The 23,113-nt window shown below is 56.0% G+C and overlaps 1 protein-coding gene across 1 annotated transcript; it reads right to left on the bottom strand.

The window, feature by feature from the left end:
• Positions 1-2,000: 2,000 nt before the first annotated feature.
• CHRDL2 (chordin like 2) lies at positions 2,001-21,184 on the bottom strand. The gene is made up of 11 exons (XM_059466679.1): positions 21,088-21,184; positions 16,749-16,861; positions 15,150-15,243; positions 14,179-14,321; positions 12,532-12,625; positions 11,998-12,053; positions 10,644-10,812; positions 9,542-9,736; positions 7,045-7,227; positions 3,715-3,807; positions 2,001-2,080 (listed from the first exon to the last, which is right to left on the bottom strand). Exons 1-11 carry the CDS (start codon positions 21,167-21,169, stop codon positions 2,001-2,003), a joined length of 1,302 nt encoding a protein of 433 aa, XP_059322662.1. The 5' UTR covers positions 21,170-21,184.
• Between the last annotated feature and the right edge of the window lie 1,929 nt (positions 21,185-23,113).

Genomic DNA, 23,113 nt, shown 5'->3' with positions numbered 1-23,113 from the left:
TGGCAGTGCCGGGGCGCGGTGTCGCGCTGTCCCCGCATCCACCCCGCTCGCAGCCAGGGGTCCCGGCGGGGCCGTGCCTGCGCACGGACGGACGCACGGACACGGACGCACGGACACGGACGCACGGACACGGACGCACGGACGGACGCACGGACACGGACGCACGGCGAGCCAGGCGCTGGCTTCTGCCCCTTGGCTGCTGATCCGATTAGAAGGGTTAATCCCAGCGGTGCCCCCTGGCAGGGGAGAGCAGGCTCCTGGCGAGGCTGGCTGGGCATCCTGGGATCACTGACACTGCCGTAGGCAATGCTCGCTGCATTCCCGCAGCTCCATCCCGCCTGCAGCCTGCCCCACTCCCTGTGCCTGTCACAGCCCTGTCTCCAGCAGTGCTGCTGTGTGTGAGGCACTGAGCTGGGAGTGCCCAGGAGGTCTGGCTGTGCCTGTCCTGGCCCCAGGACAGCCTGGATGGGCTCGGGTATCCTGTGGATACCTGCAGGAGCCTCACCTGGCCCAGGCAGAGCAGAATTCGTGCTGCTTCCCTCCCAGCCCTCGCCATGACCCCACCGGGGCGGCCGCGCTCCAAACGCCTCCAGTGCTGGGAAATGAGCACAAATTGGCCCCGGGCTCAGCTCCAGTTAGATCACACCAGGGCCGTTAGGCTAATTGGGCTGCCAAGTGAGGGGTCAGAGCGCTGGCAGCATCCTCCCTCCATGCACACAGCTCCAGCCAGGCTGGCAGCCCTGGGGCAAGGAGGTGGCTCTGCCCCTGTCCCTTCACCTCCCACCATGGATGGGAGCCCCCTCATGCTCAAAGCCTCCCAGGGGCTCTCTCCTGGATAAACCTGGGCACCTCAGCCCTGCTGTGGGGCCCTGGTGAGCTCTGTTTGCAGCCCAGAGCCATGAGCAGACCACCAGCAAATGGGAAGGCGTGATCCCCTGTGGATGAGCAAAGCTTCTGTGGGATTTCTCTGCATCCCAGCCCCGAGTGAATGCAGGGGAACCAGACCCCACCAGGGCCCCTGAGCCTTGACACAGACCCTACAGGGAAAGGAGAACCAGCACAGGAAGCTGAATCAAGAAGACTTTTAATCAGATTTGTCAGACAGAGTTGGATCTCCAAATAAATAGATTTATCAAAAGGGAATAAAACAAGAATCCAGGGATAAATATATGTACCAAAACAACCCGAAAATCCCCCAAAGCTGTTTCCAAACAGGGAGAAGGGGATGCTGCTGCACACCCTCCTCCCCATGCTGCAGAAATGATCCTGTTTGCCCTCTGGGAGATGCCCCTCCTGTGAATACAGCCCGGTAGATATTATATAGGATAGATATAAATATATAGCACAGTAAATGCTGAGCAGCGACCTTAGTGCAGTGACCAGGGTCTCAGACCCTGCCAGCAGCTGGCTCCTCCCAAAACCTACATCTCCAGGTGACCTGCAGAGAGGGAAGAGAATCATCCCAGGGAAAATAATCCTTTCCCTGCAAAGAGGGAAAGGAATCATCCCAGGGGAAAGAATCCTTTCCCTTCAAAGAGGGAAGAGAATCATCCCAGGGAAAAGAATCCTTTCCCTGCAAAGAGGGAAAGGAATCATCCCAGCTAGAAGAGAGGGGATTGTTCAAAGAGCACCCCTTGGAGGGTATCCAGCCAAAGAAACCCCTTTGCAGCTCCCAGGGGCTCCAAGGAAAGAGGGAGGGATGATTTTTCTCCCTTTGCAGGTCATCTTTCCCCTGGTGAGAAGCACGGTCATGTCCTGCTTTGCCACGCTCCTCAGGAATGCCGGGGTGTCTGGGATGGATCCCTCCTCCTCCTGGCACCTGCCCGGCTGTGGCTCCGATGGGTTGGGATTGGGATGGTTCTCTGGAGTCGCTGGAATTCCCACTAGTGTAACCTGTATTGCAGTGCCAGTCTACTGAGTAATGCAGCTCTGGAGTTGGGATATATGTGTATGTGTGTCTGTGTGTAGATAAATCGATAGCTAGAGGAGAGTTCTTGGCTTTACAAGGTCTTTGTCTCCTTCTCTGGGCTCTCTGTCATCCTCATCTCCGACATCTGCGCTCGGAAGATGTTCCAGTGACCTGGATCGGCAGGGACAGACAGACAGACAGACATTAGCAACAGCCTCGGGGCAGGCCGTGTTCAGAGCAGCTCCTCAGGGATCCCAGCCACAGGCACTGCAGTTAAATTGACCCCAGCCACAGGTACTGCAATTAAAATGGGGCTCGGAGGGGCTCTCACCCTTGCAATGCAGCAATGGCACAGTCAGTGGCACTTACAGTGCTTTTTGTGCAAAACACTCACACAGTGTGAAAAGAAAAGGAGCTCAGGCTGAAACAGGGACAAACCTTCCTCTGCACCTCTTTAAATGGTGCTCTTATGTGGTAGGTCCCTGTCCTCCCCAACATGTCTCAGATTTGGGCTTTCTGCCTCTCACGGGGGGAAGCATTCTGCCTCTGTCTCAACCTTGGAAAGCCAAAATTTCAGTGTCATGGCCATTGGACAGGTAGGGTTCTCTCCTCCCTTCTGTCAGCCCCATTTGAGGGTGGGTTGCTCAATCTTCCCCATTTATATTTATTTTTGTGCTGCTGCCTCAGCCTTGGTCTCCATTCAGCAACCTCTGGTAGGGGAAAATCCTGCTGCAGAAGAAGAGGGAAGATCCCCCAAGGAGCTGCAGACTCCCAGCAAATCAAATGTGGAGCTGTGAAAGCCCCCCCAAACCAGGACAAAGTGTCCCAGTCCCTCTCCTTGCTCCCTAAAGAATCCCCAGATGTGCAGGAGGTGGCTGGAGGTGCTTCCTTCCCCTCCAGGTGTTCTGTCTCCTCAGTGCAACCCCAGCAAGGATTGCACCAGTGTCATCACCCCAGGGGTGAGGGAGTGTTTTCTGGCTGCATTAACCTTCTGCTGTGAGGAAATCGTGGGTCAGAGCTTTCCTAGAACTCACAGCCACGGCAGCGGGACGGTTTCACAACAGGGCTGTTTGCCAGGGGAAACTGAGGCAAGGAGAAGGAGCACGTGCCAGAGACCGCACTAGGGTGTGAAGCACAGCCTGGCAGCAGGGACTGGGCAATCCCCCAGGGCTTGTTTGGTCAAAGATGCTGTCTGAAAGGGACTGGGGTTGAGAACAGCCCCGGGGCACTGGGAGTGCTGGTGTGCCCGAGTGAGCCATAGCCCCGGGTGCTGCACACTGCAGGCACGGCTCCGAGCCCGGCCCAGCCAGCAGGGAGCAGCCAGCAGTTCCCTCCACACAGGCATTCCTGCTCTCTGTCATGTTTACGCACATCCCGGAACATCCTGGATGGTTTTAAAACACATTTCAACAGTTTGATTTTTCGCTAATCCCTTGCACCATTTTTTTTTTTTTGCCCTCCCCCCGTGCTCCCAGGAGCACCAGATGGATTAGATATAAAAATCAAACAGTTTTACGGGCTCTGGAGAGACAAAACCTCTGGATTTCACAAGAGTGCAGCCGCTTTTAGAAAGCTGGCTGCCCTTTCCTATGCCATAAAGTGAAAATGTGGCTGTAAGCAGGAGTGTTGCGTGGGGTGTGAAGACAGGTCAGCCCCAGTACGGCTACACTTGCACAAGTGCTGTCCCCAGGGCTCAGCTCCCACACCAGGCTGGGACTTACACAGCCTTTGGAAGGGCCAGAGCAGAGCAGGAAATCAGGAGGGAGTGCTGGAGGAGTGAGGAAAGGGGATTTTTCTCTCCCTACCTTCGTTTGTCCTGGTGATCAGCCTGAAGTTTTGTGCCTCTTGCTTGAATTCTTGCTTGCTGATCTTCTTGGTCTGGATCAGATGGAATATTCCTGCAGAGGGGGACACAGGGCATCAGATTCTGCAGTGCCCAGCTCAAGGCTCACACAGGTTGGATTCTCTGTCCCCTCCTGACACTGCCTGCCCCAGGGCCCTGGCTTGGTGCAGAACCTGCTGCCAGAGCCTGGTGGGAGCTGGCAATGGAGCCAGGGCTGGCCAAGGCTCCAAGGAGACATCTCCTTTGAGTATCATATTAGATATTAGGAGGAAATTCTTCCCTGTGAGGCCCTGGCACAGGTTGCCCAGAGAAGCTGTGGCTGCCACACAAGTTGGGAATTGTTCAAGGCCAGGTTGAAGCAAACTGGAACAGTGGAAGGTGTCCTGTCCACAGCAGGGGTGTGGAACAGGGAAGGTTTGAAGCTCCCTTCCAACCCAAACATGCTAAGACTCTGTGGTTCTATGAAAGCAGCCACTGCTTGTTGAGCCAGGATGTTTCACCATGGAGCAGGTGAAAGCAATGGGATTTTGTTGCTCCAGAAAGCATCATGCCCTGCAGGAGTTCCATCTCCCCTAAAAATGTAAAATAAATAAAGGTGAGAGCAAAGGGATGATGGGGCCCCTCTGCTCACTCTCAAGCACCAGTGCTCCCCTCCATGCTCAGGTGATCTCCTTTCCTGGAAGCACCAAAGGTTTCCATCTCTTGGTCAGCAGTGCTGAAAGTGCTCCAGCACAGGAACAAACACAAGTGACCTCAGCAGGGATTGATATTTCTGCCCCTGGCAGCACTGACCCTCCGTGGAGCTGCTGACTCAGATGTGTGACCCCTGCAAACCAGAAGCTGTGTTTAGCAATGCCAGTGCCCTTCCTGTGGGATCGGGGATCTGGCATTCCTGCTCTCCTGCAAGGCATGACAAGGCAGGCAGGTATGCCTGGAATATCCTTCCCCACCTCTCACTCAGGCACAGCCAGCCCCTTGCTGCCAGCAGATGGGAGAGGCAGCGTGGTCCCCCTTATTTGGTTAAGAGACTTTCCCTGATTCCCAGCAGCAATTACACATGAAAAGGGTATGTAATGAAGGGGAACTGCCTCACAAGCCAGATAAATGAGATGTTATCAACTGTGGAAAATTAGTACAGGAAGTCAAAGGCAGAGAGAGAAATAGATGGATTTTTGCACAGTTACTTAGTCCTTCCAGTGGGTTGGGGAAAGAAGTCCTACCAGTAACAAAAGAAGACACTGGATGGAGATAATAAAACTGTTATTGACGCAAGAAAGGCACAAGTGTTCAATAAATTCTTCTGGTCTATAATTAGAAAGGAGCAGGAGGGTGTGCTTACAGTCCCGGGGCTGATGGAGCACTTTCCAGCACATTAGTAACCAAGAGGATATTTTAAACAAGAGCTACAAGAGATAAACATCTTTTAATCAAGGACCTGGATGATGCTCCCCAAGAGCTCTCAGAGAGCTGGCTGAGACCTTTGACCCCAGGAGGGTCATTCCCAACATCCCAGGAGCTGGGAGCAGCAGAGGAAGGCAGCAGGAACCAGGACAGCACAGGCTAAGGACAGTCCAGCAGTGGGGAGGCAGGATGGATGGAGCTGGCACGGGGCAGTGCCATTTCCTGGCACACACATCCCATCCAACAGGCAGGAGCACTCCTGGCAGCCCTTGGGATGGGATGGAGCGAGCTGCTGGGGCACTGTTCTCAGTGCTTTAAAGGGGATTTGTGAGAAGATTGGCAAGGACAGAGAGGACAACAGGTCAAAAACATCAGATTTTCAAAACTGCTGGTGATGTTCAGAACCCTAAAAAGATGGAGAAGCCCTCACTGCAACTCTTGTGGAGGCCAGCTGTGCACCACTAGCCAGCTGGGCAAAACCTTTGGCTGGAGCTGGTGCCGGTTTCTCCTCCCAACTCCTGCTCCGTGGAGGAAACCATCCCAGCCCAGAAATAGATGAGGCCACGTAGGTATCATGAGCCCGTACAAAGGCAATGGACCAGGTCCAGGTGTGACTTGCAGGCTCTTTGCTCCACACACGCTGCTCTGTTGGTGGAGCCACGGCCCACGGAGAGGTGGAATCCATATGTGAGTGAGCTCATGCTGTTTCCCAACAACAACACTGCACCGTGCCAAGCAAAAGAGCCGTGTTGGCCTCGGGGACAAGGGCCTCCCCTGTCCCTGGCTGGCAGGGCTGGGGAGCTCCATGCAGACTGGGGCTGCTGGCCTCGGAAGGTGCCGGCAGGGTTTGGGTGCTGCCCTGCCAAGGAGCCAGGGGAGGAAGCGGCGGGGCCCGAGCTGTCCTCAGCCACAAGGTGCCATTGTGAGGGAGGCCCTGCTGAGGAGGGGCAGCACGGGCAGCCGGGAGCGTGCCAGGGGCAGGATGGGAACGTGGTACCACCAGGGCTCCATCCCTGGGTTAATGCCTCAGGTGATGTCCAGCCATGGCCAAGGTCTCCCCAGGGAGTGATGTGAAACACGGGCACACCAGGGGACCAGGATGGCTGCACAAGTCCAGCAGACACAGGGCAAGGGCCACTGCATCCATAGAGAAGGTACAACCAACCTGAAGCACTCAAGTTCTTTTGGGTAGTGTGTCCAGTGGAAACTCAGGAATGGGGCACTGGGATGCTTCCCTGGGCCACAGAGAGACACAGCACAAATATCTACTGCACCAGGTGTCCCCAGACTCCCCACATGCACAGGAGCAGAGCTGAAGGTGTGGGGAAGGAGCAAGAGATTGGAGCCTTTTGACAGCGTGTTTGCTGTGCCTTGACCTCCGGAGCACACACCAACAGGAAGGAGCATCCAAACCCACCCATCCAAAAAATGGGCTGGGGACAATTCGTCCCCCTTTGTGCACCTCTGCAGCTGCTTTCTAGCTGTAGGTGGACTGGGGTGTAAAAAAAGGAGTAAAAGCAAAACCACAGAGCCACCAGAACAATTCCTTTGTTTGTTTTCCACGTGCATTTGGCACGAGAGCAGGGGGTCTGGAGGAGCAGCCCCTGGCCCTTGCTTGGTTGCCCATGTTCTGTGCCCCCAGATGGTGCTGCAGCTCGTGGTGAGGTTAGTGGGGCCAGACGTGGTTTCCAGCCCCTGGCCTGCATGGAATGCAGGGAGAGGGTGTGAAATGGGGGAGCCAGGAAAGCCAGCCTGCTGTCAGCAGGTTTTGATCCACCACGCAAGGGGTGGAGCGCCGCAAGAAAAGCCGGAGAAACCGGACAAAGCTTGGAAAGCATCGGTTTCCACACACACCTCCCGCTCTGCTGGCCACTTTCACAATGGTGCTCACCTTTAATCAGCTTCCAGTTGTAGATTTCCACCTCCTCTGCCAGCTCCCTCTCGATGGCCACGGTCCTGAGGATGTCCTTGGAGGGCTCGGAGCGCGGCGGCACGAAGGCGTACACCAGGACACGGCCGGGGCCGCCGCCACACCGCGGGCTGCCCGCCTCGTCCGTGGGTCTGACCCTGCTTTCTGAGCACAGACAGGGACACAGGTCATCCAACAGGGGCAGGAGGGACCATCCCCGCAGCCAGGTCATGGAAAAGGCATCTCGGTGGCTTTGGTGCCTCGGGGCACCGTCCCATGATCCGAGCCCCAGCTCCAGGAGCAGCAGCAAAGGAGAGGCTGATAAAGGAGCTGTGGGCCTCCTCATCCCCATGTTTTTCACTCCCCCTGACCCCAGCTGCCCCTGTGCCAGCAGGGATGGGGAAGGGGGGTTTTGTCCGTCTGGATCCCCCATACTCCTGCAGCGACCTTGGTGCCACCATGGCCACAAAGCAGGGGCTGGATTCCCCACTTCTCATCTCGCTCCTGCTGGGGAGGAACATCAGGGTAGATAAGGGATGGCCCACAGCAGGGCAGCCTGGGCAGTGTGCCCAGCTCAGCCCCTCAGGTGGGCTCAGCACCAGCCCCAGCACCCTCCCCACACAGGGTGCCACCACAAGGACATCCACCCTGGGTCCTACGTGACTTTTCCAGCATCCTTGGTAAAGAAGGGATGCTCATTTTCCCCTCTTTTTTTTTTTTTTTTTTTTTTATGTATCTGGAGTAATTAAGAATGCCCTGTGGTTTTGGAAGGAGATTTATTGCCTTTGGTTGTGGTCCTTGGAACGCAGAGGAGCCCAGCTCTGCTGAATTTAGCCTTGTTCTCCCAGTCAGTTTGGATGCTGAAGCTTTTCACACTACTCGAAAGAAAGTTTGGCTATAAATAGATGCCTGGGGTTTATTTTAGCAAGACAGTTATTTTAGGCCTGATTCTGCTCTCCCCCAGGCTTTCTGGGGTGCTCCTGAGCTCTTCTGCTTTGAGAGGGAATGGAAATCCCAGTTCAAAGGGAAGCAAAGCTTTTCAGAAGGCAGAGGGCAGGAGTTCAGCTCTGCAGCTCAGCGTGAGGCAGAGGAGGGTGAGCACGGCCCAGCACCCTCACCTGTCCCAGGGAAACCCCTGCTCCAGGGCCTTCCCAGAAATGTGCAGTTGTTCAAGCTGGAAAAGCCCTTTGGGATCATGGAGTCCCTGATTAAAGCCTCACCTTCCCAGCAGCAAAGGAACCCCTGGAATTCAATGGGAATTAAACAATCAAGGAGCTTCACACCCCCACAGCGTGGGGAGGAGGAGCAGGGACACTGAGGTGGTGGTCACCAGCTCTGCCCACAGCAGTGTCCCCCATCCACACAACACGTCACAGCAATTCCCAGGGTCAGGGTCCCTTTGGAAAAATCACTTGGCATTCCTAAGTTACTGGTACAAAGGAGGAAGATAAGGACAGCCACAGAAAGCACCTGGGAAAGGACCTGGGCAAAGCCTGCAGGCAGTGAAGGAAAGGGCAGGGATGTGACCTGGCTGAGCAGTGTGTGTGTGATCGCTGTCTGTGGGAGCTGGAAGGCAGGAACACAACCATTCTGGCTGCATCAGGGTGGTTAATTGGAAATAAAGTGAAGTCTGAGCAGCAGACAGGAGACCCGAGCAGGGAAAGTTGTCAGATTTAAACCAGAGAGACCCACTAGAGTGGGAATGCAAGACTGGAAGGGTTCTGCTCCGTCATCACATCCCATTCCCACCAGGCACCACATCGTAAATCCTGCTCATAAACATATCAAAAACCTTATTAAAACAAGCTGAGCTTTTGCCCTGCGCTCCCCTGAGGAGGCCATCTCAGAACCTCTCCACTCAGGCGCTGGAAAACCTTGGAAATCTCAGCTCAAACAACTTTGCAGCCATTCCAAAACGTGGCAGTGCCCTTTGCTTGTTCTCCAGGCTGAGCCCCTTCCCAGCTCCCTCAGCCTCTCCTGGTGCTCCTGCCCCTTCCCATGTCCCAGCTCCAGCCCAGTTCTACCTGGAGCACCCCAAGACCTGTGTGTTCAACCTCCCCTCCCAGAGATGGGGGTTCCAATTCCCACAAGCCATGAGCGCCACAGACAGCCCTTCTCCTGGGAAGTGTCCTCACTCCTCCCTTCACACCTACACCTCAGCTGGCACAATTTAGCCCTGGCTTTTGTGGACACACAGGCTGTGTGTCCTCTGCCCTGAAAGCTCCTTCCATCCCAGCACTCCCAGTCTGGACCACAACTCCAGACCTCATCTTCCCAACAGATGGAACCTTGTGGGAGTCCTGGGGATGTTCCTTACCTTGGGAAGGTCCTGCTGCCCTCCAACCCTGCTGGACCTGTCTGGTGTGAATTCTAGCCACCAGCGGCCTGAATCCCTTTGGCTCTCTCAGCCTCAGGCTTTAATCCAAGGCTGGGGCAGGAGCTGGGAGGCAGCTGCAGGAGCAGGCAGGATCCCACCTACCTGGACATTCCTTACAGCACTTCCCATCCACTTTTTCAGGGTGCTGGCAGGGGTACTCCTTGGGACAGGTGAGCTTGTGGCAGTCCTGGACACCGTCCCTGCAGGTGCAGAGGATGCAGGGCAGCAGGCCGTAGAGCCGGAACACGGGGTGCCACACCTCGCCGTGCGAGTAGGTCTTCCCATTGTACACACAGGCTGCAGGAGAGACACAGCAAAGAGCTGTCTGGGGACATGAACCCTCCTCCTCCTCCTCTTTGTCAGCCCGAGGCTCGGTGGAGGCCCGGCCTTGGAGCATGGAGGCCATGGCTGCTCCTGCTGTGTGGAGGAGCCATGTTCTCTGGCAGCACGGGACACCACAGAAGGTGGCGTGGGACCAGAGGTGCCACAGGGACCCAGCAGGTGCCACAAGGACCCAGCAGATGCCAACAGGGACCAGCGGGTGCCACAGGGACCCAGCAGGTGCCCCCCATCAGGTGCCATGGGGCAGAGGACCAGCACCAGGGGCTGGCTGTGCCCGGTGTGACCGCCCTCCGGAGCCCAGGGTCCCTCCCGGCCGTGGCAGGAGTGAAGCACAGTGAAGAGTGCCACCTGCTGACTCCTGCACGGAAATTTCTGGAGGTCCCACAGTTCCCTCCGGGCCTTCATGCCCAAGGCACCTTCTGGAGGCACAATGGTGGGAGAGCGGCCAAGAGGAGAAAGGAGCTGTTATTCCCCCTCTGGATCGAGGGACTGGCCTCCTCTCCTCATTTCCCTACTCTGTGCTCCAGCGGAACACCTGGGGCAGCCCTGGGTCAGGGCCAGCCCTTGCACAAGGAGGAATGTCCTGTCTTTGTGTGCCACTCTCCTGGAAGGTCCATGTGGAGCCTTCCAGCTGAGCTCCTTCCTTCCCAAGTCCCAGATCTCCAAAACATTCCAAGGACCAGCCTTCTCCCAGCCCACTTTGGAGAGTGGCACTCAGGGGGACTGAGACACCTTGAGGCTGGCTGTGGAGAAGTGGGCAGAAGGACTTGCTGGTGGAAACCTGCTGCTGAATCAGATCCTCAAAGAATTCCAAGCTCTGGAGAGGCCACTAAAAGTCCCTGCCTCCCCCTCCATCCCTTACCTTTCTTGTGCTTCTCTTTCAAGACGATCTTGACAGTGGTGCCCCCTGGTCCCTTGGGTTTGAAGCTTCTGGGAATCAGCTCCAGGGAAGAGCTGAGAGCCGTGGACACAGTGGCTCCGGGGGGCTTCCTGCCCACCACCTCTCCCAAGCACTGGTCCTGGGAATGTCTCTGTGAGCAGCCAGGGAAAACAGGGGATTCAGACTCCAGCAGTTGAGCTGTTTTCCTTCCAAAGCATGCTGGAAAAAGCCATGCAGTGTCCTGCACGCCCTCCCTCAGGAGTGCATGGGGCAGAGACCACAGGGGTAAGCAATGGCCCACAAACCATATAAATCACAGAAATATTCAGGCTGGAAAATTCCTCTGAGATCATGGAGCCCAACCATTCCCTCAGCACTGCCAAGGCCACCGTTATCCCATGTCCCAGAGTGCCACATCCACACAGCTCGTAAGTCCCTCAGGGGATGGGGATGCCAGGCAGCTGTGCCAGGGCTGGACAACCTTTTGTTGGAAGGAACTTGCCCAATATCCAACCTGAGCCTCCCCTGGCCCAGCCTGAGGCCGTTCCCTCTCCTCCTGTCCCTGTTCCCCCCCGGCTGTCTCCTCCTGTCAGGAGCTGTGCAGAGCCACAAGGTCCCCCCTGAGCCTCCTTTTCTCCAAGCTGAGCCCCTTCCCAGCTCCCTCAGGAATTCTCCATCCTTCAAACACACAGGGAAATGGGCTGGTCCTTCCTAGGTGGGAAAAGGAGGGCTGGCATCTGTGTGGCACAGGCAGTGAGGATGGGCCAGATCCTGCTCTCCCACCTGGGAGGCACCAGGGGAGCCAGGGTGGGGCTGCCAGCCAGCAGGGCTGAAACACCAGGAACACCCCAGGAACACCACAGGAACATCCCAGGCTTCCAGGAGCAGAGTGCTGGGACAGGACACGCAGCACAAAGGGTCCCCTTGTGTCTGTTTTGGAGGTTTTGTAGGTGCTGGAGCAGTATGGAAAAGGGCAGAGCCAGGAGCTGAGTGACCTAATCCCACAGAGCTGGCATGGGCAGCCCAGCTCCAAAATGTGGCCCTGAAGGAACCCAGGAGCCAAGGAGTCCCTTTTTCCTTGCTGGGCTGCTGATACAGGGTGCTGGCCTGAGCTCCCACCGAGGCTGGTATCTCCCAGCCAGACTCAATTCCATGGCACGATCCACCTGCAAATCAGGTGCCCGTGTTCTGCTGGGCAAGGAGCTGGGTGTCCTCCTAGAGCTGCTGGGCATTGTGCAAGGATCTCTCAGTGGATCTCACTGTGCCAGGGCATTCTGTGAGCTGCTCAGGGGGCTGTGCTAGGAGCAAGGGGTTTGAAAATGCAAACGTCACGTACAACACCTCTGTTTAACTGCAGGGGCTCCTCTTCCGAGGGCTTCTCAAGGGAGCCATCTGCAAGGGAAAAACATTGTCCTGGAACATGCTGGGGGCTGAAAGCAACTCTCCTCCACATGCTGGCCTGCCTGGGAGTCTGGAGAGACAGGAGCCTTGCACATGCAATTCCTATCATCCAAGGAAAACCCAAGCCTTGCACATGCAATCCATGTTATCCAAGGAGAACCCAAGCCTTGCACATGCAATCCATGTTATCCAAGGAAAGCCCAAGCCTTGCACATGCAATCCATGTTATCCAAGGAAAGCCCAAGCCTTGCACATGCAATCCATGTTATCCAAGGAAAGCCCAAGCCTTGCACATGCAATCCATGTTATCCAAGGAAAGCCCAAGCCCTCAGCTTGCACTTCCTGGTGCAACCAGGAGATAACAAGCAGGCTGATTTACAGCCCAGGCTCCCAAACTCCTGCCAGAGTGGCTTGGGATGGCTCCTGCTGCCAGCTGGGGTGTGCCAGCCCTCACTCCCAGCCCCGTTACCTTTGCAGACCTGGCAGCAGGAGTCTGGCACACTGAAGGGAGAGGAGCACAGCAGCTCAGGGCAGGTCACCAAGCCACAGTAAATCTGGCCTTCCTAGGAGGGCAGGAGGGAAAACACACTGTCAGCCTTATAAAGGGCTGTATGTCCCCCACGCAGGTCCCTTCCAACCCAAACCATCCCAGAATTTTATGAGTCCATGACCAAAAGCCCCCTGGTAATCCATCTTGCAGTGCCACCAGTCATCCAGCACCTGCTGGCAGCTGGAGTCTGTCCCTGCTGCGCTGTCTGTCTGTCCGTCCTGCAGGGCTGTGTGCTCTCCTGGCACGGCTGTTCCATGGATAACACACTGCTCTTCCCCAAAAAGGGCAGGCACCACCAGTGCTGCCAGGCTGGAACAGCCACCACACACCTCCCAGCCCTGCAGAACAACCCCCAAGAGGATTTTCTTGGCATCTGCCAGGAAAAGGACCCAGAGGAGAGGGGTGGAAGTGGGAAGCAGGACTCTGAGTCCAGGTCCACACCAAAACTCTGCCCTCCCTCTCCCTTGGTTATTTCCCCAACAGCAGGGACAAGCACACAGAGGTGCAGGGATAGACCCAAGTGGATCACTTGGAAAATATCATTGCTGCAGGTGACTCAAGCTGAAAACCACAGGTTGAGGGCAGTCTTGACCTTTGTGCATCCCAGTGCCACCTCAGGCAGTGGATTTGCACCAGTCTGTGGCAGGAATAAGTTTTTGCTACTTTTCCAAAGGGTAAAAAAGGATGTTCAGCAGCCAGCCCTCGACAGCAAGGTGATCTCCCTGCAGCAATTTTCTCTGGGGTATTCAGAAGCTCCCAGTCAAGCAAGACCAAGAGGTCAGCCAAGGATATCCTTAGAAAAGCAAACCACAGCTGCCTCTCCTCCCATCAGGATCCAAACTGCTGTGCAAGGAGCACAAAGGGGATGAGGGGAGTGTGGTGGGGGGCAGCATCTGGCAGACTCTGCTCTGCACCCAGGGAGCCCACACCTGCCTCTCCCTTCCTTCTCCTCCTGCCCAGCAGTTCCTGCCCCAAGAGCCAGTGCCCAAAAAGCAGGAATTGTCCCAGAGGCTCTGCTCTCGGGGCAGTTCCCAAAGAGGGTCAGACCAGCTGTTCACGCAGCTGTTCCAGCAGCTGGCAGCACCAGACACAGCCCAGGGACATCCCCACAGTGAAGGCTCCACTTCAGCCAGCCCTTTATTCCCCCTGTGTACTCGAGGCATTGCCCTGACAGATACACAGAGTGACAGCCCAGAGGGACAAGGAGCCCACGGGCTCCTGGGGACACGTGCAGCTGGGTTGGAGGGCTCTTTCAGGTCTTTCAGGTGTTTCACATCACCCAGCTGGGGTTCTTTAGAGGGGAACCAGCCTCCTCAAAAGCTGCATCATTCCCACACGTCAGTCACTCCTCTTGCCACCCCAGAGCAGCTATTCCAGCACCACAGGCAGAGGCTGGACAGGTTACAACCAGTGTAACCCCTGTGTATGATGACAGGGCAAGGTACTTTTGGGGCTCTTTTGCCCCTTCTTGATGTGCTGGCACCAAAGAGGGGGCACAGGGTGCCGCAGCGAGGGCTGTGAGCCCCGGAGGAGGATGAGGAGGATGAGGACGAGGAGGAGGCTTACGGAGCAGCTGCACTGCACACACTGGTTGGGCTGGCGGCCGGGGAACAGCTCGCTGCCGCTGAACATCTCTCCCTGCTGGAACGTGGTCCCGTTGTAGCGGCACGACCTGGCGGGCGCCCGCAGCCCAGACGGGGACGGGGGCTCTGCAGAAGGGGCGAGAAAGGAGCGGGGTCAGAGCCAGCCCAGGCCACCCCAAAGGAGCCTGCGCACCCCACGGGCACCCCGAAGTGTCAGAGCAATGCGTGGCTGGTCAGCAAGGAAAGGTCCAAAAGGTTTTGGAGGATGGGGCTGCCCTGAGCTCAGCACAGTGGGAAAACCTGGAAGCCTGACCTCACAAAGCTCCTAAAAAAGTTATTGGCGTTTCCCCTCCCCTGATTGTAACCATCGCCAGATTCAGATGAAGTCGAGTAAAAAGGGATTGTCTCATAGGTAATTAGCAAAAAATTAAAATTAATGAGGTTTTTTCCTATTTTCCCCCCTAATTTCTCAAATCACTCGTGGTTTATGACTAGCTCTGCCAGCACTCAGGTAGGGAAAGTTTTGAGACTAAATCTTGAGGTGAGGTCTTCATTCTCACCATATTGAGGTAAAATTAGGCAATCAGTAGTGGTAAAGCAGAAGAACTTTTGGGGCTAAAACTTGAGCTAGTCTCCAGTGCAGAGAAGGAAGTTGTTTAAAAACTATAATTTTTTTTCCCTAAAATTTTTTTACAATTTTTTTTTTTTAATCCAAGACACTTTGCTGGCAAACGATCAGAACAAGTTGCCAGCTCCTGTTTTGCCCCAGAAGTGTGAACTGACACTTTGTCCCCACAGAGCTCTGGGGATGGGGGCATGGGGAGAGGGTGATCTGGCAGAGAGCCCTTTTCCATCAGAACGGGATTTTTGGAGGGACAAAGCAGCCGGGGCTGGGTGCCACCGCCCTGTGTGACACGGCCACCCCGTGCCCTGCCCCGAGGGGTGCCCACGCACCGGGACAGCGCGGGCAGCACTGCTGCGGCTCCGTCACGGGGCTGGCACACGGCAGCGCCGGGCACTGGATCCGGGAGCACCTGATGCTGGTGTTCTGCAGAAGGACACACAGACAGACAGACAGACAGACGGGCTGGTTAGTCCCCAGGCAGCGTTCAGCCCTCCTGCAGGAGGAGGGACACGCTATCACAAACCGTGCATCACAAACTGTGCAGGCTGTGCTCGCCAGGGATGGCTCCAGCCCTGCCTTGGTCCCTCACCCATCACCCCAGAGCAGCCCTCGGCCTGCCACCCTCACAGGGAACAGCTTCTTGTTCTAAATATCAGTCTGAATCTCCTCTCTTCTGGTTTAGAACCCTTCCCTTGGCCCATCATTGTCTGCCTGCATAAAAAATAACTTATCTGCTGAAATGAGACAGTGGGACCGATCTGCTGCAAAGCTGCCGAGCAAAGCCCCAGGGCAGCAGCAGCAGCATTATCAGCAACATCATCATCATCATCATCATTATTATTAGCATTAGCATTAGCATTATTAACGTTATTGTTATTACCATTATAGCAGAAAATTCTGAGACCTTTTTTCTACTTGCCACATCGGCAGATTTGTTTGCCTGTGCTATCTTCCTGCTTAGTAAAAACATCTTCTTGTTTGAAGTAAATTTATCCTTTGCTCTAAGCCATAAAACCCCTTCTAACTAACACACACTTTGCCTCCTTAGTTGTCCAGTAAGACTGGCTCAGCAATTCTTTTCTTCTGTATCAAAACTTGCTTCCATCTCTATTCCTTCATCACACTCTACATTTAAAAATCTTTCTGCCCAGCACATGTATCTGTGAGACTTTGTTGTCAAACTTTCATCCTTCCCAACAAGCATTATTATTATTGTTGTTGTTGTTGTTGTTGTTATTATCAGCAGCATTAGCAGGAGCATTAGCAGCAGTATTAGCTGCAGCATTAGCAGCAATATTAGCAGCATTGGCAGCAGGATTAGCAGGAGTATTAGCAGCAGAATTAGCATTAGCAGCAGCATGAGCAGCAGCATTAGCAGCAGCATTAGGAGCATTCGCAGCAACGCTATTATTGTTATTATTATTAATAGCATTATTATTTTAGTATCTGTGAGACTTTCTTGTCAAAGTTTCATCCTTCCAAACAAGCATTATTATTATTATTATTGTTGTTGGTGGTGGTGGTGGTGGTGGTGGTGGTGGTGGTGTTGTTGTTATTAGCAGCAGTATTAGCAGCAGCATTAGCAGCAGTATTAACAGCAGCAATAGGAGCATTCGCAGCAACATTATTATTATTATTATTATTAGCAGCAGCAGCATTAGCAGCAACAACATTATTATTATTATCATTATTAGCAGCATTATTGTTGTTATTGTTATTGTTATTGTTATTATTATTGTTGTTATTATTAGCCACATTAGCATCATTATTGTTATCAGCATTATTGTTAGCATGGTTATTATTAGCACAGCTGTTATTAATGTTGTTGTTTTCACTGTTGTTGGCAGCAGCAGCATCCCTGGCACCATGAGCAGCCCGGGCTCGTTCCCGGGTGGCTGCCAGCCGCGGTGGGACGGTGCCCGACGTGCCTCGGCGCAGCTGCAGCGGATGCAGTACATGAGCCCCTGCGGCTCCAGGTACGGGTGCCAGCTCTCCCCCGGGCTGTACTTCTTGCCGTTGAAGTCGCAGAACGCCTCCGGCCCTGCAAGCGACCGGGAGAGGCCAGGTGAGAAACGGGGCTGTTCCTGTGTGACAGACAGCAAGCACGGCCTGCACCTCGTTCCCCACATCCCGCACACCCAACCCAGATTTTGATTGGTTCCCCCCAGTTTTATTTTATTCTCGTGCGTTTTTTACCCTGGGACCCATCTGGCCCAAGTGGCAGCCCCTCTGAGCAAACTGGACTCCCTTTGCAAGAAAGGAACAGAACGGGTGGGTTTGAGGCAGGAAATCGGGTTTTCACTCTGAAACAGAAATGCTCGCTGCAAGATGGGTCCACAAAGGTCTTTATAGGTCCTCTCCTTGTCTTTGAGCCTCTCCTGGATGGCTTTAGGCACTTGATTCCCCCAGCTGCACCTTCACAAGTGGTGAGCAGCAGCTGTCCGGGCTGGCTGGCCCAGGCACAGCCCATGTGGGTGTCTGCAGTGGCTTTGGGGTTATCAGAGGGACAGACAGAGGTGTTCTCCTTCCTTTCCCTGATCAGGGCTTCACATTGTCCCCACAGCTCTTGAGAGCCAGCAACTCCCTGCTCCTGGCCACGAGCTTACAGCAAACCACACAAAACTAGAGAGCATGTGGCTTGAGCATGAGGAAACCCAGAGGAGAGAGGAAAAAACAAAACAAAACAAAAAAAAATTACAAAAAAAATCTAAACAAAAAAAAAATCATGGTTTTGCAAAAGGGTGAGAAAATGACTTCATCTCTCCCTGCTTGCAGCATCCCCATGAATTATGCTGAGGGTGAAGAAACAGAGCTGCCTTGGTGTGACGCTCAGCTCTCAGCTCCCATGCCAGTTGGCTGCTCCCTGCAAGCATTTAATCACAAGTGGAGCCCTGGTTTGGGTCCAGCCCTCGAAAGCAGCCTGATTCATGTCTGCAGAGGGCTGCTGGTAAAATTAAAGCTGACTGGCAGGGCTGGGCAGCAGGAGACACTTGCTGGCATCTCTGCAGTGCTGGGGCTTTGGCAAGAGGTGCCAGCATGCTTGTGCATGGATATGGATGGATGGATGGATGGATGGATGGATGGATGGATGGATGGATGGATGGGGCTTAAAAGCTGAAGGCTCTGGACCATTTTTTCCCATGCCATGTTAATAATTTCATGTTCAGAGGTCAAACTCTGGACATCATCCTAGGTCACTTGGATGGAGTGAACAGCCATTTGTGGCAGTGGATTCCTCCCGTGCTGGTCAGCAGGGTGAGCTCAGTGCACCTTCAGCAGCAGCACACTCAGCAAAGTCCTGTGGGTTTACTTTTCTGGACCTAGAGCAGGTCAGGAAGCTGTGGGGTGGCACCCTGTTGGTGTCTGGAGTTGTTGAGGTGCATCCCAAGGAGATGCACACCCTTCTCGTGGTGTGAGAGGTGCAGCCAGGGTGGGTTTCTCCACACCCTTCAGTTTGTCACCCTGGACTGTCTCTGGAGCACCTGGTGAAGATGCTGCTCAGGGCTTCTGCCACAGCCCCTGGTGAGGTTTCAATTTCCTGGTAGCTGGAAAGCTTGCCAAGGTACCTGTCCTGAATCTTTAATTTTACCTGGCCTTTCCCACCCGAGCCACGTGGGGTTCTGTCATTTTGGGAGTCTTCTGAGCAGTTTGGTGGCTCAGCAGGAGGCTGTGGGGTCTTGCTCATCTCCCCTCACTCCTCCTCTCCTGTTCCATCCTGATGCTGGTCCTGCATCCCCAGATAGCACCTTGGGAGCTGTCCCTGGAGCAGGGCATGCCTGAGCTGGGCTCCCAGCTCCCAGAGCCTCTCGGGGGTCACACACCTGCCAGCCAGGGCCGTGCTGGGCACCAGGGAGGAGCTCGTGCAAAGCAGTTTTTAAGAGCAGCCATAAATAAAGTGCAAAGAGCACCGTCTGGTACACAGAGTCCAGGCGCTCCTGTGACAGCCTTGTATTTATGAAGGGCTTAAAATGCAGCTTTGCTGAGCAGGGACTGGCTGAAACACACGGGGCCCCTGACATGTGGCATCCCAAAGACTCTGCTCACATCCACATCAATTCCTGCACACTCGCCTCGCTCAGCTCTGGGCTGGAAATGCCTTCTGGGCGCTTTGGGAGCCTGGAGAGCTCTGTAGCCATGAAAATGCAGCCTCAGGAAGCACCTCTGAGCTCTCCAGAGTGGAGAAGCCAGGCAGACAGGGTCCTGCATTCCCTCCTTCCCAAGGGAATGCTCTGTTAGCTGTAGCAGGGTGTGCAGCCCTCACCTCTCCCTTACCATGGGTAGCACTCGCTTTCCATCCTGGTCCTTCCCATCTTGGAGCACCTTTCCTCCCTGCTGGATCCCAACTTTTGAGGGATCCCAGGAACCCCCTTTTCTCCAGAAACCATATTAAAAAAAAATTAAACAGCAGCTTCCAAGCTCCTGGGGAAATCCACTGCCCCGTGCTTTCCAGAGATGCTGGTGTCTAAATGCCTCCAGCCAAAACATCCCTGTGCTCACCCACTGCCCCTGAATTACTCAGAATGCAGCACATTTGTCCCAGTAACCTGTGCCTCTGATACTTCTCTTCAGCTGGAGTGCAAATCCCCTAAAATAGCCTGTTTCTGTGGGCAAATTCTTCTTTCCTGACTTGCCTTGGAGCCCGGGCATTTCTGCTGCTCACCTATTTTTAGCCACGACACTGTAGGTCCCTTGGCTGATGAGCCTGCTCGTAACTAATTTATTCCTGTCTCCACTCTCTCTGCACACCAGCCCTGAGCAGAGGGGAGCCTGCAGAGGTGGGCAGTGAGAGAAACCCACGGTTTGATGATGATTCCACGGCTTGGTGATGATTCCACGGTTTGGTGATGACTCCAGGGTTTGGTGATGACTCTGCCACCCAAACCAGCGTGCCCGTGACCTCGAGGTGAGTCCTGGCCGAGCCCTCCACGTGGTGAGGTGAGCCCTGTGGCAAAGCTGGAGTGTTCCAGCCCTGCTCCAATCCCACAGCCACCAGCTCTCCATCAACGTTTCAGTCCTGCAAACAGCCCCCACCATCTCCCCAGAGCAGACAAACCCTCCTGCCCCCACCCAACACAGTTTATGCCCAGCTTAGGGGCTGTTGACACCTGGAAAGAGCAAACCCTTCACCTCACACCTGCCTCACCTCCTGGACAGTCCCTGCCCTTCCCAGCCCAGGGAAGGGAGAGGAGCTGAATTCACCAGAGTTTGCTCCCCAGGGCTTTGCACAGCCCCGTCCATGCCCCCAGCACGCCCCAGGGTCGGGATGGCGATGCAGGGCTCACATTTTGGGCCCTCACTCCCTCCAGGAGGATGGTTATTGGAGTGCCTAATGCACTGCTGGCAGCAGGCACGCTGTAAATCACCCTGACAGAGCCACCGGCAGGCTCCGCTGGGATTCCAGGAGATTAAAGGGAGGAATAGCTGCAGGGACACGGCAGGTCCTGCTCCAGTTTGCCCGGAGCCCTGGGGGCTCTGCCATGTCACCCAGCACCCACGGGGAGGGTCCCGGTGCTTTTCCCAAGCCAAGCCCACCTCCCGGCCCAGTTAACACATCCAGCACCCTCCAAACTCCTGAGCAGCTCTGGCCAAGTCCTTCGAGCCTTTCCGTGGCCGTGCCAAACCTCCCGTCCTTATCCCAACCCTTCTGTGCCTCAGCTGGGAGCAAGAGGGGGAGAGACTGCGGGATGGGCAAGGGATGGGCAAGGGATGGACCAGGGATGGACAAGGGATGGACAAGGGATGGACAAGGAGATGGACAGGGGATGGATCTGGAGGAAAGAGCAGAGCCCCCAGCTTTGTTTTGGGCGGCGGAGGCATTGTCGTTGTCCCGTCCCCCCTCGGAGGGGAGATGCCCTCGGGCAGGGTGGGATCCGTGCGGAGCACGGTCCGTGACACAGCCCCTCCTGCCCGGGGCATTCCCAGCCCATGGAGGGGGATCCGTGCGGAGCACGGTCCGTGACACAGCCCCTCCTGCCCGGGGCATTCCCAGCCCATGGAGGGGGTCCCGGCCCTGCCAGCCCCGGCGCCCCCTCACCAGCCCCGCAGAGCAGGCGGGGACAGCACGGGCGCAGGGGACACCGCCATGTGCGTCCCCAGCAGGGCAGGACAGCAAACCCGGCCGGCTGCACGTCCCGGGACATCCCGGGGGTGTTCGGCACCTGCCGTGCCCAGACACCTCCGTGTGCCCGCCCAGCACCCCGCAAGCTGCCGGGGAAACTGAGGCACGGAGGGAAGCGGCGCCGCGGGACAAGCGCGGGTGAGACTTACGGGCCCGGGCTCGGCTCTCGGAGGCGAACAGGAGCAGGAGGCACCGGAGCAGGAAGGCGAGGGGACCCGCCCCGGGAAGCATCGCAGCCCGCTGCCGGTGCCCTGGGGCTCCGCTCCCGTGCCCGGGGCGCGCTGCCCGGCGATGGCTCGGTGATGGCCCGGGGTCTGCGCTGAGGGCTTCGCTCCCGCTGCCGGTGCCCGGGGCTGTCGGTGCCGGGGGATGTCAGTGCCCGGCGCTGGCTGTCGGTGCCCGGCAATGCCGGAGCCGCGCTGTCGGTGCCGGTGCCCGGGGCTGTCGGTGCCGGAGCTATCGGTGCTCGGAGGTGTCGGTGCCGGGGGCTGTCAGTGCCCGGGGCTGGCTGTCGGTGCCGGCAGCGCTCCGGTGCCGGTGTCAGGGCTGGCGGTGCCTGGCGGTGCCGGTGCCCGGGGGTGCCGGTGCCGGTGCCCGGCGGGGCTCGTCTCGCTCCGATCAAAGGCGCCTCCTTTAGGGAGAGCCAGGAGTTGTTTGTTGGTATTAAAGGCGGAGATCGGAGCGGGAGGGGGGATCCGCAGGGTGGGTATTTTATAATTTTTTTATTATTGTTATGTTCCCACTTTTTGGGGGGTGTTTTAGGAAATTCCTCGGCGGCGGCAGGAGGGAGGGAGGAGGGAGGGCGGGCGGGGAGGTGGTGCGGGAGCCGCGGGGTTAACCCCTGCAGCCCTGCAGCCCGGCCGGGGTTCTGCTGGGCCGCACCTCGCCCTGGGGGTGACATCCATGGGGTACATCGTTATTGGGGTACGTCATTGATGGGGTACATGGTTAATGGTACACATCACCGCCCCAAAGGAGCCCCAGCTGTGCCCCTTCTCCCTGTCCAACACCACCTGGACACCTGGGCATTCCCTCAGCTCCATAAACTCTTTAAATGCCCAGTGCAGCCCCTGCCTTCAGGAACCCCCCGGCCCCAGACCCCCCTCCCAGCAGCCCAGCAGGGCTCCCACCCAGCTGCCGTCCATCCCCGCAGGATGGGCACGGAACAGCATCTCTTGGAACAGCGCTGGTCATGCTGTCATCCCTGGAGGAGCCACCTGGCCTCCACACAACGCTGCTCCTGTTCCTGCTGCTCCCCAGGCCCTGCACACACACAGTGGTCCAGCTCGGGCTGCCAGCCCTTCTCTGCCTGTCTGTGGGCTCAGCTCTCTGCTCTCCAGAGCCTCACAGAGATGGTGGGCAGCACTGGATGCTCCCTCAGCAGCGCTGGATGCTCCCTCAGCAGCACTGGATGCTCCTTGAGCAGCGCTGGATGCTCCCTCAGCAGCACTGGATGCTCCCTCAGCAGCACTGGATGCACCCTGGGCAGCTGTGTCCCCTCAGCCAGACCACTTCCAGGATAAGCCAGGGCCACCAGTTCATTATGGAGGTGAATTTCTGCAGTTCCCTAGAGCAGATTTTGTGTGGTTTTTTACCCATTCCTCCTGTTCCGTCCTCACAGCTCAGGGGTGCTCAGAGTGAGACACTTGATCAGCACAGAAATCCAGGATTTAATGCAGCAGTAAACACCTTCATGCTCCATCACTGGGAAGGCTTGGATGGAGCTCCCAGACTTTGCAGGGTCTTCTTTGCAAATGCCTTCATGTCTGCAACACCAGGTCTCTCTCTTCCCGTTATCTCCTTCAGCTTCCTCACAGCACCAGGAAGGAGCTGTCACCGCCTGAGATGCCTCTGGTGACAGGAGATCTCCTCCATCACCCAAACTGCTCATTTTGTTCTCTGATTCAAGCTCAGGATTGGGCTTTCCAGGCTGTGAGATCCTTGTGCCTGATGCCATCCCACAGTGAGAGTGGCACCAGGCCCCTGGTCTGCCACGGTGTCCCCAGAGCCCTGATCCTGCTCACACCAACCACACTCTGCCACATTTCTGGCAGAGATTAAAGACATCAAGGGCAGTTTCTGCAGAATAACCTCTTCTCTCAATCCATCTCCTGATTTTCTGTCTCTAACTCTACCCCAGGTGCCAGCACATGCCCCATGCTTGCAGGTGCCTGT

This window comes from Ammospiza nelsoni, chromosome 2, assembly GCF_027579445.1.
Source record: "Ammospiza nelsoni isolate bAmmNel1 chromosome 2, bAmmNel1.pri, whole genome shotgun sequence".
Lineage (NCBI taxonomy): Eukaryota > Metazoa > Chordata > Aves > Passeriformes > Passerellidae > Ammospiza > Ammospiza nelsoni.
Note: the sequence above shows the minus strand (reverse complement) of the source record. Positions and strands in the feature narration are given on the sequence as shown.

Excerpts from the sequence above, each read along its gene's own strand:
- CHRDL2 (XM_059466679.1), bottom strand. The coding sequence starts at position 21,169 with ATGCTTCCCGGGGCGGGTCCCCTCGCCTTCCTGCTCCGGTGCCTCCTG. Across the intron at positions 15,244-16,748 it reads TCCGCTGCAGCTGCGCCGAG|AACACCAGCATCAGGTGCTC; the intron begins GCACGTCGGGCA and ends GTCCTTCTGCAG. Across the intron at positions 14,322-15,149 it reads GTGCTGCCCGCGCTGTCCCG|AGCCCCCGTCCCCGTCTGGG; the intron begins GTGCGTGGGCAC and ends CCCCTTCTGCAG.